Here is a 16,408-nt window from a genome sequence, read left to right as displayed (position 1 = left end):
CCCTCCTGTCCTTTTGTTCCAAGGTACACTCAGACAGGTTGGCTCACTAGCTATCCATTTGCCATATGCTTTCAAGTTTATTCTTTTATTCACTCCCACATTTTAGCCCCTTCCATTCCAGAAGAGGAACAGCTGCACAGATGCTCCATAAATAAACTACATAATTAACTGGAAGAGGTTTTTTGTTTATTTTTTTAAGCTACCACATATTCCCAATTCTATCCTTTTAAGTGTTCTCCATAAAACTGAGTCAAGGTCAACTGCAGCTGGGGTTTGTCTGTACAATGTGCTCAACCTTATAAACAACTGCAACTTTTTAGCCATTAACAACAAACTGTATGTACTGATCTTATGTTCATTGTAACTACTTTCTAACTATGGTAGGCCTTAAGTTGACTTAACTGTCAGGAATAGATTTGAAAAATGGTCCGCAGGGTGAGTATGTATCAGTGATACACAGAAACCTCAACATACAGCTAGTTTCTAATTCTCTGCGTATTTTTTAACAAATCAGTGCATTTTCAGGTAGTCAGGTCTCTCATCCTGTTACCAAAAAGAAAATCTGTTTTGTCTGCTCAGAGGACAGACAGACCTTTCTGACTAAAATCACTAATCTCATTTGTGTGTGCAGGAAGTGTGACAAATGGCTGAAGTAGTTTATCACACATACATAATCATCAAGTCATAAAGGGAATAAGATATTAACCTCCATAAACAAACTAGCATTCTATTTCTCAGCACAGCGGAAGTATACATTTAACAAGATAAGGATATGAAACACATGCTACTGATGAGATAAGGAGCTTGCAGATAGAGTACAAACATAGATATGTCTTGTTATCCAATTAGACACCATTCAAAACTTTACTTTGGGAAGTAAGATTTTAAGATTTAGAAGACATTTTGTCCACAATATCTACAGATAAGACTGTGAAACTATGTGCCCAGTCACTGTTAACGCTACTTTTGAGTAGCATTTACAATTTAAATCTAGGTGCAGCCGAAGTTAACCAGAGGTTATGTGGTCCTTATTGAGGACTTAATGTTCCATGGGAAGCCTGAAGCCAATGAAGTTTTTGGAATATTCAGCACTCAGGAGTTATTATTTGCATTTAGTTTTCTTCCTAACTTTAGCTCCAGAGTCTGTACCTTACATAGGAGCAGTTTGCTGAGGTTTTCAACATCAGCCTGCTCCGACTGCCCAGACAGGCCTTGCCTGCCTTCTCTGTGCAGCCCAGCTGGATGAGCTGAACCTTGGATTAAGTTTTTTCCAAGTTTACTACCACAGGTTTTAAGTCTTCCTCCTGCAAATGCACATTTCCTTAAAATGTGCATTTTCTACAAATGTTTCTGAAAGCAAACAGCTCTGCAAGGGCAGCTGAAGCAAGTGAATGGTGAAGCATGCAGATTCGAAACGAGCCAATTAAAAATGAACACACACAAAATAGTTTGTGGTATTTGAACAGCTGCTTATGAAACCCAGTACAAGAACTTCACCAAGTAACGATATATATCATCATCCTGCAAGTGACAGTTTTCCACAAGACAAGTTGTGCACAGATACCAGGAGGAACATTCAAGACAAGAATCATGCCTCCTGCTAGCGCCACTTTTTATCACACTTTCACCATGTCTGGCAAACCACCTATTTGATGTAAACAGGGGCAGAGCCAAAATACTGACTTAATGTTTCATATACATCTGCTTTCATGAGAAAATGAAAACTGTTACAAGATACTATGGACAACCCCTGGTTTGGGGCCAGTTGTCTTGAACTGGTGGTTTGAACATCTCTCTGCCACCTGGGAGAACAGGCTTCCAGTGCAGGTTTGGGCCAGCAAGGTCTGGCAGTGCTGGAAGTGATAGTCTCTGCCTTACGCTAAATCAATTTAGAGCAGCATTGGAGTCTTAAGGGAAACGGTCAGCCTCAACAGCTGGTACATGGTGAGGCAGAAGGCAATTTAATAGGGAAAATGACAACCCATAAGGAAAAGCAACCCTGGCTCACGCTACTCACGATCTCAAAATACTGCCTCAGCACGCAGAAAGCTCTTACCTCCCTTGAGAAGTTATGGGTTGGCTAAATAACAGAACCTTGTCCCCACACATGCACAGAGAAGGAGCTAGAAATTTCCTGAAAATCATTTCTGAGAGACAAAAGTAAATTTCTTAACAGACAGCAATGGAGGAAAACAGTCCTATGATTTATTTGTCTTGAGACTCTAAAAAGAATTCTTTGGCCTTTTTCCATTAAGATTTTGCAACCTATGTTATAGCCAGTGGGAAATTGTTTAATTCCCAAACCATGCCCTCAGTCATAAAGTCTGTGAAGATGACTCATTATTATTTATGTGGTGCCATGGGCATGCATGGCATTTTACAGAGAAATAGAAGATACAGCATCTGCCTTCAGAAGCTTAGGTGAATCCAACTGTTCGTGTGTTTGGGAAGCAGAGCTCAACTGGTCCTACAGCAAACATTCCTCATCACTCAGTGAATTAAGTAATGATACTCACCTGGGATACTGGGAAGATTTAGACAGAAGGATACTTAGGAGACATGGATTACTGTCTAAAAATTTGTGACATTATTTCACTAAAACCGTAAGACTTTAAGTCATATGTTATTTTGTAATGGTTTTATGATTAAAATGCACTTCATCTTGTATTATGAATTTCTGATAATATACATGATAGCATGTGACAGTGTCGTTATGAAATCAGACCATAAATTCTGCCCTGCCTAGCCATTTTTTATCTGTGCATACAGCACCAGGTAGGAGCTCACAGGTCCCATCTTCCAACTCTAAACATATAACATGAATTATTGAAAGAAAATAATTTATGCAATCATTGCAAAAAAAAAAAGTCTACAAGGTGTCCACATAAATGTCCTGAAGTATATGAAATCCACCTTTGTTCTTGTCTATGAGAAGTGAGCAGTTACAGCTCTTGGTAAGAAACAGGCGTTCAAGACCATCCACCTAGAAGGCAAAACTTTATCATGGCAGAGGTCGTGAAACCAGCAGTTACTGTCAGTAAGGGTAGGCAGGAACGTTAGCTGGATGTTCTCATTCAGACTTGCATATGAGATTAGCATACGCCTTCCTCTACAAGCTCTGCACCAGCAATGAGGGTATACCTGACTTATTGGCTGAACAACCAGGGTGTCATAACGTGTATCTACACACTATACATTTGTTACGAGAGTCAGATATAACGCCATTTGAGGAATTTTCATGTTGACATTGCTAAGCCACTCACAGCCTCTCCTATTTCCTTATTAATACATACGGTAAAGTGTATGTGCCTGCCTTTTGGGACAGCTGAACAGCAAAGGAACCCCAAATCAATAAACAATTGTACCACCTCTACATGAAGGAATGTCATTATTGCACAAACAAATAAGGTACATGTAAACAGAAATGGTTAATTAAACATCACTGTTACATCGCATCCACAAGCAGGCGTGTCCTGGCCCTGTAACACCAGCTGCAGAACGCTGGCACCTATGGCACTCCTGCAAAGAAAACACCAGCAACAACCTCCTCTGAAAACTAGAGAGCTTGTTGTATAACTCAGAGCTTATAAATAAGAGAATATTGACTTATTTTGTTCACACTGGTGAGGGTCATCATTCTTCTTAAAATGGAGTAATTTTGTCTCCGATTCTTGTATTTAATGCACAAATGAAAAACTCTATGGGGGAGGGAGGAGGGCAGGGAAGCGTCTCCCACCGGTGTTGAAAACTCTCCCCACTCAAGACTTTTAATTCTCAGGAGGCGACTATGTAGCGGAAATCCACTATAAAACAACAGAAAAAACCCTCCCTGTAAGTATAAAATTAAATTGAAGAAGCCCCCAGACTCTTAATGTGCTCTCACACGTCAGGGCTGTCCCTGGCCAGGTGCACAACAGACCTTTACTCTAACCCTATTGTTTATGCTCTGCATTTCTTTCCTGTCAGTGGAAATGCAATAGGTAGTGTAAACCTCTGCAATCAACATCAACAGAAGTGAAAGAATTAGCTGTAAAATGACTTACGGAGTAGCCTCTTCCTGAAAGCGATTGAGCAGAACTCTGTGGGAGGAAACAATATGCCACAGTAAGTAATGCAAGAGATTCTGTGTAATGTAAGATAAGAATAATTTGCGATTCCCTCCCCCAGCCCAGCATTCCTTAGGGGAAAACTTCAAAACCAGAGTGCCTCAAATGATCTTCTGACATTCTGTGTGCTGCCACAGGAGTAACAGCAAAAGCGCATTTCCAGGTGAGGGCTCCAGGGCTATTGCAGACAAGGGTTTCATAAGCTAGAGCAGGGCTTCGACAGCACCTCCCAGCTAAGGTAGAAGCTCTCAGCATGGGGTATGTCTTCACAGCAGCAGAGCACGCATTCTGAACCATCTCTCTTCAGCAGGTAACGGCAGCTTCCGAGAAACAGCACACGTGTAAGGACGCTCTCCTGAATCAGGGCTGCACATTTTGCCTCATCAACTCCAACTTTCAATCATGTAACCATATATCCCACTTTCCATTCCCCTCTGAATTCATGAGCCTCCAGCCTTCACTGCCGCAGCATTACCATATGACAACTCTATCTGAAACAACAATAGCAGCAAAGCACTAATTTATCATCTCTCAGAGCTTTAATAAGCATTCTGTCCCTTTTGAATAAGTTAAACTACATTGTTTACTCCTGCTCTTCATTTCAGCTCCTCCTGCTCCTTTCTCTACCACATCCTTACCTCTTTCACACGCTGCCAAATCACTTGGTTCTTTTCCTTTGCATCACACCATCTCCAGTCACTCGGATTCCTTTCCCCTCTCTACAACTCAAGACTGTTGAGCTGCTGGTTTTTGCTGGCAGTTACTTTCTCAAAGCAGCTAAATGAATTCCACCTCTATCTTCAGCTGCTGCTATATGCCTTCTTTTCGGAAATTAAAAAGAAGCCGGGAACAGTGGTGGCATATGATACCACGTGACCCAGCAAGTACTCTGCAGGCCAATTTCCAAGTGTGATTTATTATCATGATGCTCTTGCTATGTGATTTTATTAAACAAGATTCAGGGAGTCTTAACAGTCCCGTTTCCAAGACTGATGTTCTAGTGGGTACCAGAGCCTGAACGAAAATACTGAATCATTGCAGGCTGATCTTGAGGATTGTTTGTGTTTTTGCAGCAGCACCAGAAGTTATCGTTTTACTAAATCAGTCCAACAGCACAATACTCCCAGAGATGGATGCAAACTGATTGCAGGCTACTGCAAATACCTGTAATTTTCCACCGATAGGATAACAGTTCCTTTGTATTACCAGTTTGCAAGCCTTTTGATCAGAAGATACCTAGATACACGCAGAAGCCTTTCCACACTCCTGCACTCAATGGAAGACTCGATTGTCTTGGTCTGCCCATGCACACTGCGCCACTGCCCTGCAACTTCCCTAGACACCAGAGACGCAATTTCCCCGCCAAGTGCCCACAAAGGAAAGTTTCCAAAGTGAAGAGACAATAGCAAAGCCCTACAATTAGGTGAGTGTGCTGCTGGAGGAAGGGCTCCCCATTAACCCTCTCACCAGCTGGCACAGGAACCAGGGTGCCCGATGGAAGGAAAGCTGTGGCACAGCTCTTCACAGATCTTACACACAGGTCTGCAGCCACTGTGTGTGTGACTGGGTGCCAGTCCCCATCCCTGGCATGCAACGCATGCACCTCTGTCCTGCTGCAGCTCAGGAGACCTCTGCTCTGCAGGAACAGGACAGCTTTTACTGTCCGAGTCAGCAATAACAGACCTCTGACAGCATTTAACTTTCCACCTTTTGCACACTGAACATCGATTTGGCCCCTGCCTTCAAACACTACAAAAAAAGTAGAGGATTGTTAATAAACCTCTTTAATGTAAACTGCCCAGAAATAAAGCTACAGACTGGTGAAAGTGAAGGTTGGTAGCATTTATCTCTAGTTTTGAGAAACTAAGACAAACCTATCCCTCCCCCTCTTCATACTTCTAAAAAAACCCCAAACAACTCATGGAATTCAGCTTTGTATAGAAAAAAAAATTAATAACAATATCCTGCTATCTACATAAGTATGCTGAAGAGCTGAACACAATTATCTGTTCTGACACTTTGGATAGCTTGATCAGGCAGTTCACCTAAAGAAAACAGAAACAAGGAGAGGGCAAATTACCTGCTTGGAGAGGTGGGAGGAAGAGAGTAATAAAAGGGTAGCAGTTCTCACGCCCCACCCCCTCCTCAGCTTAGATTTAACAAAGATTGACAAGGTCTAACAAATTGGAAATAATAATCAAAAAGAGAAACAAGAGGTTTCATTAGAAGCTTCTCTCTAGGGAAACAGCCTCTCAGAGCATTTTCACTTTAACAGTTATTTTCAATCTTTGAGTCTTGTGCACACCCAAAATATTTTCCTGGGATGTAGCAGACCCTTGGACAACAAACTCAAACATGCTAACAACAGACCTGCTTTTCTCAGGTAACTTTCAGCCATCCCAAGCTGTCCAAGAACCCCAGGAATCTGTAGACCACCGATTTAAAGCCACTGAGTAGAAAACAATAAAAGCAGTTGCTGAATGAAGTGTTACATCAGAAATAATTAAAACTGAATGGCAATTTACTCTGGCATTTTTCACATCTAAGAACTTCTTCCTTCCTTACAAGTTTTAACATCAAATTTCCTGGAAATCAGGGGGGGAAAAGTGTGGGTTTCCTGCCCCCTCAGAATTTTTATTGCATGTATAAAGTTAGTAACTGGTGAATACTTTGGATTCAACTCATAAAATCCTTTCCAACAATTAGGTTTATGCACAGCCACATCCCACACTCTCCAGAGCCGTTCGCACGCATTTTTCTGCACATCTAACAAACCGCTAGTGCTTTCTTGGTTAACTGGGAACACTGCGGGCTCTTTACGAGGACCCATACCAACTGCCACACGTAGAAACGTTGAAAGCCCCAGCTAATATCAGCTACAAGTGCCAGAGCAGAACAGTTTGTGTGCAACTGTGATGGATGTTCCTAAAGAAAAAAAATCTTTGGGGGTTGATATAAACATAGCTTAATCCATATGTCTCTATATCAAGATCAAATTATGAGAAAAGTAATCAATTGTGGCTGCAAATGTAAGAAATCTTGGAAGTTTAACTTGGCATCTACCCAAAGCTGAAGAAACCTCCTTTGACTATGAATGAGTGCTTGTCTGGCAAGCGCAGTTACTGGGGCAAACCTTCAGCTGGAATGACTGACAGAGGCTCTTACCTATAGAATAGGAGCACTTACATGACAGCCCTCTACAAAGTTCTTGTTCTCAAAACAGTCTGGTGTGCTATTTTGGTCAGTTTTCTCCTTGTCTGAAGGTAGCTCATGCAGCAGGGTGTGATGGTCACCGCAGTACCCAACTAGCCACACTCATGTTAGTCCTGCACCAACCCGTCCAGCACTGGCCTCGTAGCTTTGGCTCACGCGAGACCAAAACCCAAACCAGCTCTTACTGCTACAACCCAGAGCCCGAGCAGGCTCAGCTCTGGCCTTCAAACGCTGCCTGAAGGAAGCATCACAGGCAGGAAAGATGCAGTCAGAGACAAAATTCAAAGACAGAGGATCATGACCCCAGCTGGCCAACTCTCTGCAGCCAGGCGCAGGAACAGCTGCCACGCCATGCCTTTCCAAAAGCCTTCCCATCTGCAAAACCCAACCTGCAGAAGCAGGACGTGGGGAAAGCGACGTGCCCATCCAACCCAAATGCTGCCCGCCCAGAGCAGAGCAGGCAGGGGCCAGCAGGCATGGTACCCAGCCCACCAGCGAAGCTGCTGCGGCAGGCGCACCCATGCTGCGCTTGCAGATGCTGCTCCTGTTGGCTGCAGCTGCCAGGCGAAGCAAACCTGAGCAGACCCTCAGAGGGAGGGCAGAAGCCCTCTGCTTGGCTTGAGCACCGGCTTCTGTGCCCCTGGTGCCCCTTTCAGCACTCTCTGGAATACCCTGGGTTTCTAAGGGAGGCTGTTACTAGTTAGGGGCAAAAAGAATGTGATCTGCACATTTAATGATGCATAAGTGGAACTACAGTGCTGGATGGCATTTGTGCATAAAGATAAATGGCTTATAATATTTTGCAGCTGATATGCTCTTTTACAACTAAAGATTTTTGGTTCCTTTTAAACCCAAGGTTAAAACCAAAACCAGACAGCACAGACAAGACACTTCAGTTATGTCACAGAGTGAATTATTTCTACCCTGGGACAGCTCTCACGTTAATTATTCTGGATATAAAAAAATACACCTTTCTGGCAGCAAAGACAAAATCTTACTGTTGAAAGACTCCACTATCGCCCCACCAACGTCCTTGAGAGTTTAAGTTACACTGCAATCTGTGATTGTATTTAAAAGATTTCATCCTTTATTCCTGATAAACAACATGATTACAATTTAGAAAAGAACCCGATGACAAAAATCTCACCAATAACCTTCAGCAGGTTTTCCAAGAGTATCTGTTAAATTGACAGGAAAAGTTATTTCCCTGGTATAAATAAAAGCATGGCCTTCCGCTGTTCTTACAATACAATACAAAACAAATCAAGATACCCTCTGTTTGGTTTCTTAAAGCTATTGGGTTATTTATTGAACTAGAAAGACAGTAAGAAGGGCTTTAAAATGCAGTAATAATCAAGGTAATAGGGCATTTCAAGACAACTCCCCATTCTCACTGGGTCAGGCAGGTTTCAGCTTGGATCTTAGCAAGCATTCTTGATATATGAACTAACTATAAGGGAATTAGATAAAAGCAGGTGATGGCAGCACCACCATAAAATTAACTCTTGTTATTAGCATTCACTTCCCTCCTCTGACTAAAAGATGTAAATTAACACTTTCCAGAAACATCAAGAGTTCATTCCAGCTCTTCTGAAATATGCCGCTTTTACTGGCTGAAACCAAAAGTGTATCAAATACCTCCAAGTCAGCTGCTGAAACTGCCATTTTGGGCAAAGAGCTATTCCTATGTGGGCACAGGACAGTCACCAAAAAGAGCCTCCTAGCACTATTATTAATGCCACCCCCACGTTAGTGTGGAAACTGAGGCACAGAAAGACTTAGATGTGCCCAGTGACACCGGTGGAGTCCGCAGAAGAGAAGGGAACCGCGACAGACTTCCCAGCTCCTGCTGAGTGCCCAACCTTGCTTTGCCAAACCACAGGCCCAAACTCCTCATACAGCCCAACGACGCAAGCCTGATTTGTTGATTAGCACTCAGAAGAGTCAATAATATGGAGAGAATGAATTTTTAATTATGTTTTGTATCATTTGTTCAGGATAAAAACTCACCTCAGCTGCACCTGTCTTCCACTATTTCTTGGCTACCTCAATTCTGCAGCCAGACAGGGCTGAGGCACAAGGAAGCGTGCATGTTTACCCATCCACTTGGTCATTTAGAGAACATTCAACAACAGAATATCAGTTCAGCTTTGAATACTAGTATTTTCTTTGCAAGCAAGTCCCTTACAAAACTCAAGTGTCTTGGAATGAGAGGAGCAAGTGAGGAGGAGGGCAAAAAGGGCCAATGGCAGAAGATACGCCAGACCTTAACACAGAGTCTCTCTTAATACAATTAATTTCCACAGTCCCACTCCTGTCTGTTAATACAATGAGTTCAATTGACTTGGCAAAGGTCACAGAGTGCATCTGATGTTCACTTAGATTAGAAACCAGGACCTGACAAGATAACCACAATGCATGATGAATGATATGGATGTCAGGCAAAACGTGAATGTGTTCCTTCTTTTAATTCACTTATTTTATTATGCTGGATAAACAAAGGGGCTTATGCTTGGAAATACTGCAAAATCAGTTCAGTAAGACATCAAACTACACAAGGTCTAAACATCTGTAACTGACTTGATATGCTGCAGAACACCTTCCAACCAAGACATTAGATTCCTGCAGCTGATGGCCACAGAGAGCAGAAGGAAAGATGGCTGCTGGCCAGCAACCAGCAAACAAACTGCATATAGTTAACCAGGAACAACAATAAAAGCCCTCACATTTCCAAAATACACAGAACATGCATGGGTGCTGCTCCCATTCAAACCACCATCCCTCAGCCAACTTCACAAAACCTTCTCCAGACTTTCTTTCTCTAGTACCTGAAGCTCCATGCAAGTCATTACAACTTTGCTCATAATTTCTCCTGCAGCAGTTTTCATGCAAGCGTGCAGTATTTCAAGACACACAAAGTAGTATAAAAAGTAGACAGCATGCTGAAGAGATGTGAATTTCTGCCTCCAGAAGAACGTGACTTGATGGGTTTCATAATCTTTGCATGTATATGCAAACCAGTTTCCAAGATTCATGGTTTGAGGAGGGGTCTTAAAACTATCCTGTTGCTATCTTTATTCCGCTAAGCTCTACAATGCTTTTATTGCACTCTTCAAGCTGCAGACCAGATTCCAGTGTGTGATACAGGGGGAACAACAGGCAGCATGTGCCACAAAGAGTTTGCAGTCTACATGTTGCCATGCCAGGCCTTCCAAAAAAATCCTTCATCGTGCTCAGTAACATCCCGACCGCACCGAGGTGTTCCTGGCCTGAGAGCTGTTCCAGGCAATGCTGTCCCACCACTGGCCTGCTCAGAGCCAAGACCAGGCATCCCAAACATGCCAGACTTTGCAAAGTGGATAAATATGGACCTGTGGTGTGACTGTGGTCCAATTCTCACTTCAGAGGCTCATTTGATCATGCTTCTGGCAAGGAACTTCAGCCTGAGGCACACGTAACAGACCTGCAGCTTTGTACCCTGCTGCTGCTTTAATCCCTTTGCCCCAGGAGGGGAAGCGTGGTACAGAAAGCAGGAGGGAAGGGGGTGATAGTGCCTGTGATGGCACACAAAGAAAAGCAGATCACAGTGAACTGTTTGAATTAGAAATCACAGAAGTTATTTTGTATTCATCTAACAGAAAGAGAATTTTATATCCAGTCTATACAATATGCTAAACACTTATCGAGGACCATTTAGAGAGAGGAAAATCTCTGCATTTCCTAAAAGACTTTCCTAAAAGACTTTATTATGTTTAAAGAAAAACAAACAAACATATGAGGATAGGATGATGGAAAATTAGAAAAGATAGCCTGGGGGATGGGGGATGGGAGGAAAAAGCTCTGAACAACTTAGTAGCAGCGCTTGCTGGCTCTATGCACAGCTGAAGCCAACCCCTTGAAAAGGAGAGTTTTGACTCTTAAGTGGCCAGCACCTCTTGCAACATATTTCCTAATCAGTGAGTATTTATGGTCGATATTTTATATTTCCAATTTCCCCCTAAGGGCTCGTGAGAAAGCAGCACACCTGCCAACCTTTTCAGCTGGGCCAATAATTGCCAATTTGCTCTTTGCCTTAGTATATCACTCAATTTAGCCCTGGCTGTGCCCTGCATACATCCTCATTCATCTCTGTGCCCCCATGACAATTAGAGTGTTAGCTTCAGCTAACTAGGGCAACTATTCTACTAGGGTTGGAAGACAATTATTAGTCTATTTTCCCATCTTGTGGCAACAAAATTGAGAATCCATGACAATTACATTCAGCAATTCTGCACTCTGCCGCCTGCTCCCCCTCCTTGCCCCCACCTTCCGAATATTTCAAATTATCACAGCTCTACTACCACATTCAAATTTTCCATGTTCACAGGGAGTGAGGCTTCTATTTAAATGATAATGAGGGACGATCCATTCAATTTAGTGAGGGAGAAAATCCATTAAAAAGCAGGCAGTTCTTAAGCTGATGGGTCAAGAAAAAGATAAAAACCTTTTTTTCAAGCCATTATACAAGGCTCTGTGTGGATTTTTGGACTGTTCAGGACATCAGAAGAGATTAGGACAATTACGGAACATGGGGAAAAAACAAAACAAAATGCCCAAGCCTTCCACTTTTCCTTGGGTCAACACAACAAAATAGCAATATGGCTTATCTGCCTCTTACTTCTCTGGCAACTTCCAATTACCTCCCTGTGAAAGACAGCAGAGGAAAATCCCATTTGGAAAAAGGCTGTTGACTCTGTGTTGGTCGTAGAAGACCTGAGAGTACATGTGTAAAAGGGATGTCAGCTTTGGAGTAGATTTTAAGGGAATTTTACATCAACACTGGGAACATAAACAAGAGGCAAATTCCCATCCCCTCCCCCACACCACACCATCCGCTGTGCAAGCCTGGGCTAAAACTCTGCTTTTCTGCTCCGGAGTTTCATCATCCCAAAGAAGAGACCAGCCTCAACAAATCAAACCTCTGCAGTCAGAGATGATTTCACTGGATCACAATAAGCACTTTTTTCCCCCCAATGACCCATAATAAATGGCACTCAGTGTAATGTCTGGAAAGATGTACTATAAAAGACAACTGCTGTCTTACTGTGAAGCTGTAGCACTCGCTCCCCACTGAAGTTTCACTGTGGCAAAGCAGCAGCAAAATGCTCTGGGTTTTGTTGTGGACAGACCGATGGCTCTGTGTGTGTGCGTGCAAGACATAATCAATCATTTGCTTCAGTTTTCTTTAGAGTGCAATTATTCCACGACAGACCAGGCCACCTCTCGACTTCATGGTCCATTAGAGACTAATGACATGCATTAATGTAAATAAAGAACAACTTGCTGGCGTCCCATTGAATAAGTAACCTCAAGGAACAAGCCTCCCAGAGGAGCTAAGCTGCTCATAATAGTGCCTTCTAAATGGAGACCGACAAGGAAGCTGGGGGGAGGACTCCAGTGCTCCTAAGGTGGCAATGCTGACTACTATAGCCCACATTTCATACACGTATTTCCTACCACACCTGCTGTGTGCTGCCGTACAGCAGCCAAACCTGCCACCTCCCGCCTCATTTACTCCATTGTTCGCCCAAGTTAATGGGGAAGGAGACGGGAGGGAAAGGCAGCACGAAAACCACTCCTGAAGGCCAAATGCACGAAGAAACAGCAGGAGAGCAAGAAACAGCCCAGGTGCCTCCTGCCACAGCGATTCCATCTGCAAGGACAGGCAGCCACCCCAGCACAGCCACGTGCTAGAGCCTCGATTTGTAACTGCTAACCACAAGGAAAAAGCATCCCTGCCTTCCCTTTACGTCCCTACTGCCCTGTGGCTTTTTAATCCTCAGTGCCACATGTAAGGGGTTGCATCAGTTCAGCTACACACCATCTATTTAAACAGCACACTGGGAAGTACAGCTTCAGAGCTGTGCAGGGACCGGGCAGGGCTGGAGAGAGAATCCTGCAGGAATCGACACTCTGTAGCATGTTGTCTTCTTCTCCCCCCTTCCCCGCGCCCTCGCTACAAAAAGAAAAACTCTGCTGCCTTATTCCTTCACACGCAAATGGGGAAAACCATCCAGTTGTACCCGTGGGACTTTCTAAGACTTTCTGACAGTCACTAAATAGACTACAGAACATTTACTAGCACACAAGGAAGCGTTATACGTGATTAAAGCTAAATTGCACTTGTCAAATAATGAACGAAGAGCATTCTGTGATTCATGAAGCTTACTTTTCAAACTGTTTAATTACTAATTTGAAAAATTCTCATTTGCAACGGGTTGCCAGGTCACAAGAGCAGCTTCAGCAAAGCTCTGAAGTGTGCCCTGGCCTTCAGGCACTGCCCAAATGTCCCCATTGACGGAAAAAGAATGGAGTGCCTGTTTCCCACTGAATTTCGCTGGCTGCTGAACTAGCTTTGAAGATTTTGCAGGAATTAGGCGCTCAGACTCAATTCCTACAGGCTCAGCCTGCAACGTAGGAGGCAAAGGAAACGGAGGAGAAAAAAACTGGAAGTGCATTGGCTTAACAAGAAAAGTCTCCAAGACCACTTAACGCTTTGACCTACGCTAATCACCAAGTCTGAACATGTTATTCCTCTCCTGCGGCCCCACATTATGGTACAGCAATGCTACCCGGTGCCCCTGCTCACATACCTGTCACCAGTGGCCAAGGGGAGGGAGAGAATCGCATAAATATAAGTATACATAAAATTACAATAATTATTGACTAATAACACAGTCAAAGATGCCCCACAGCAAGGTGATTTGTCCAGAGGTCCCCCCCCTTCACTGACTTTCCCCACCACGGCGTGTGGGTTCACAATCCTGGAAGCACATCACAGAACACGTTATTTTTCTCTTCCTCCCACTGCGTCGGCTGTTTACAGCGCCCCATTCACACTCCAAACATGTAGAGAGAATTTTCCCCCGTCACATTTCCCTGTCAGAGCTGTCAAGCTGAATCCCGCTTTAATCTGCCAAAAGCACTTTTCTGCTGACATTTTTAATAAATACTTTCAGCTTTTAAACACATTTGTGGGAGCCATTTTTTCCCTTCTCCTCCTGTAGAATGGGCTCTGAAAGCCTTAATAGCAAATACATTACACTTATCAAAGGCTCTCCCCCCCGCTTCCTTTTGCATCCTGAAGCGGAGGTAGTGTTTTCAATTTTAAAGCTAAATTAACTGTCCAATTGAATTTAGCTGGTGTGAGCCGTTTTCTGTGACAGGTTTTAGTTATGAAGCATATTTTACATTAATAGAACTCAACATGAAAACCACTCGCTCTGGGATTTCTGTGGCTTGCCATTGAAATGGCAAATTTAATATTTCAGACATGCTCGTGCCAGCGTTTGATTATTGTTCTTCATTTAAATCTCTCCTAACGGGAAAGGTCCTAATTAGTAAAAAATCATGTTTTAATGAAGGCGAAATGCTAATTGCTAACACAAAAAGCCTTCATATAAAATTATCCCAGCACTGCCATTGATTTCTTGGTGACTCAAAAGCCCATTTGTGTGTTTACACACTAAGGCACCGTTTGCTTTTGTTTTATCATAACATTTCACTCAATGTACCATCAAATTTCCTGAGAGAAAGACAGCTTTCCCCAAAAAACCTTTCATATCTTGGAGGCAGGAAGCATAAAATTAGATGAACTGACTTTGCACCCAAACTACATGATTATGTGCAGTAGCTAAACCGAAAGATACTGTAAAAAGCTTTTTAACACAACTTCGAGAAAACAAAACAAAACATCAAGCCATTTTTCCCTGAGGAATAACAATTCCATTTTGTTTTCCCATCTCTGATCTTTTGCTTATCATATTATTTGCACCACGATTATAGTGTTTGCAAGGCAGCACAACCACTTATGCCATAACACTCAATCATGACATAAAAAAAAGTTATTACACAGTGACCTCTGGATGCCAACATTTGTTCAGCAAGATTTATGAAAAGCCATGTCAGCAGCGGGAATTGCTGCAATGAAGCGATGCTTTCTCCTGAATGGTACTTACATCACTGAGACGGTCCCTTGAGCTGCTCCGCTGAGAGCTTGTGGCCTCCCTGATGCTGTCTTCCTCGCTATTTCTGCCACTTCTGCTTGTAGGGACCTTCATCTAGAGGGAGAAGAAGGAGGGGGGAAAAAGGAGATTTTTCAAGCACTGCTCTGCCACCTGTTCCCGAGGTTGCCGACAGCAGTTTAGTCAATGTTTCGCTCCTACGCCCACAGCACCATGGAGAGGATGCTTTGGAATGCATGGGGCTTCTCTGAACCTGTGCTTGACCGCATGTGCCTGCATTCCCTTTCACTAACATGTGAGGGAGGAGGTGCTTTTAGCACTCCTGGAAGCAGGCAAGGCTGTGCCGAAGTCCTAGGGCCCAATGCAAGAAGGAGGTGGACTGACAAACTGCTTCCACCCTTTGCTACCAGCAAAGCCCAGCTGTGACACCGGCTTTTCTGTACTGCTGCTTGCTGCTGGGCACCGCTAACCCAACGGCCAGGTCTCCAGTTCCTAGTCCAGAGACGTGTCTCGGGGCCACCCCCAGTGAGTGCACGGAGAGCTCGGTACAGGCATGACGGCCAGGTGCCTAAATACCATGAATGACACTGGCCTGAAACAACTTGCTTGAGATAACAGGCACAATTTGAAGCAGAGCACGATCAACTCTTACAGTCAAGGCTGGTTCTCTAACCACTACATCAACCTTCTTCCTTCTCTTGAAGTTGTGCTCCTGTTTGTACGTAAGTGAGAGGCATCAATGTCTGAAACCACAGCAACTCTCTGCTTACATCTGCAAAGAGTGTTACAGGGGGAGGAGAAGGATGGGATAGATATGTCATTCACAGCCTCATTCCTGGGCTCATTTACTAACAAATTATTCTGCTAATTCCCTTGTGAAATATTGGGTGGAAAGAAGTGTTTAATTTATTAATAGGTTCTATTCATATCAGTTTGGTTCCATTTAAATTACACTATTTAAAATGTCGGCTTGTACAAATTGGTACTTTTAATGGCAATAAAATCCCCTTGTTTCTTTCTGTCCTATATCCTTGCAGTCTCAGTATCTAGCAGGGTTTCCTCACGGTGCTCCAGCACAACCCTAGC

General features: G+C 43.4%; 1 protein-coding gene across 24 annotated transcripts in view; it reads right to left on the bottom strand.

Annotated features, from left to right (window-relative positions):
- Positions 1-16,408, bottom strand: part of FBRSL1 (fibrosin like 1) — a 547,946-nt gene that overhangs the window by 287,237 nt on the left and 244,301 nt on the right. For 20 of the 24 annotated variants that reach the window (XM_055795612.1, XM_055795613.1, XM_055795625.1 and 17 more), the window contains 2 exons: positions 15,317-15,418; positions 4,044-4,079 (listed from right to left, as the gene is read on the bottom strand). In XM_055795612.1, the coding sequence (XP_055651587.1) occupies positions 4,044-4,079; positions 15,317-15,418 (138 nt within the window). The remainder of the gene's footprint in view (positions 1-4,043; positions 4,080-15,316; positions 15,419-16,408) is intronic. The other 4 variants (XM_055795610.1, XM_055795615.1, XM_055795617.1 and 1 more) reach the window with 2 other exon arrangements.

Source organism: Falco peregrinus, chromosome 2 (assembly GCF_023634155.1).
Source record: "Falco peregrinus isolate bFalPer1 chromosome 2, bFalPer1.pri, whole genome shotgun sequence".
Taxonomy (NCBI): Eukaryota; Metazoa; Chordata; class Aves; order Falconiformes; family Falconidae; genus Falco; species Falco peregrinus.
Note: the sequence above shows the minus strand (reverse complement) of the source record. Positions and strands in the feature narration are given on the sequence as shown.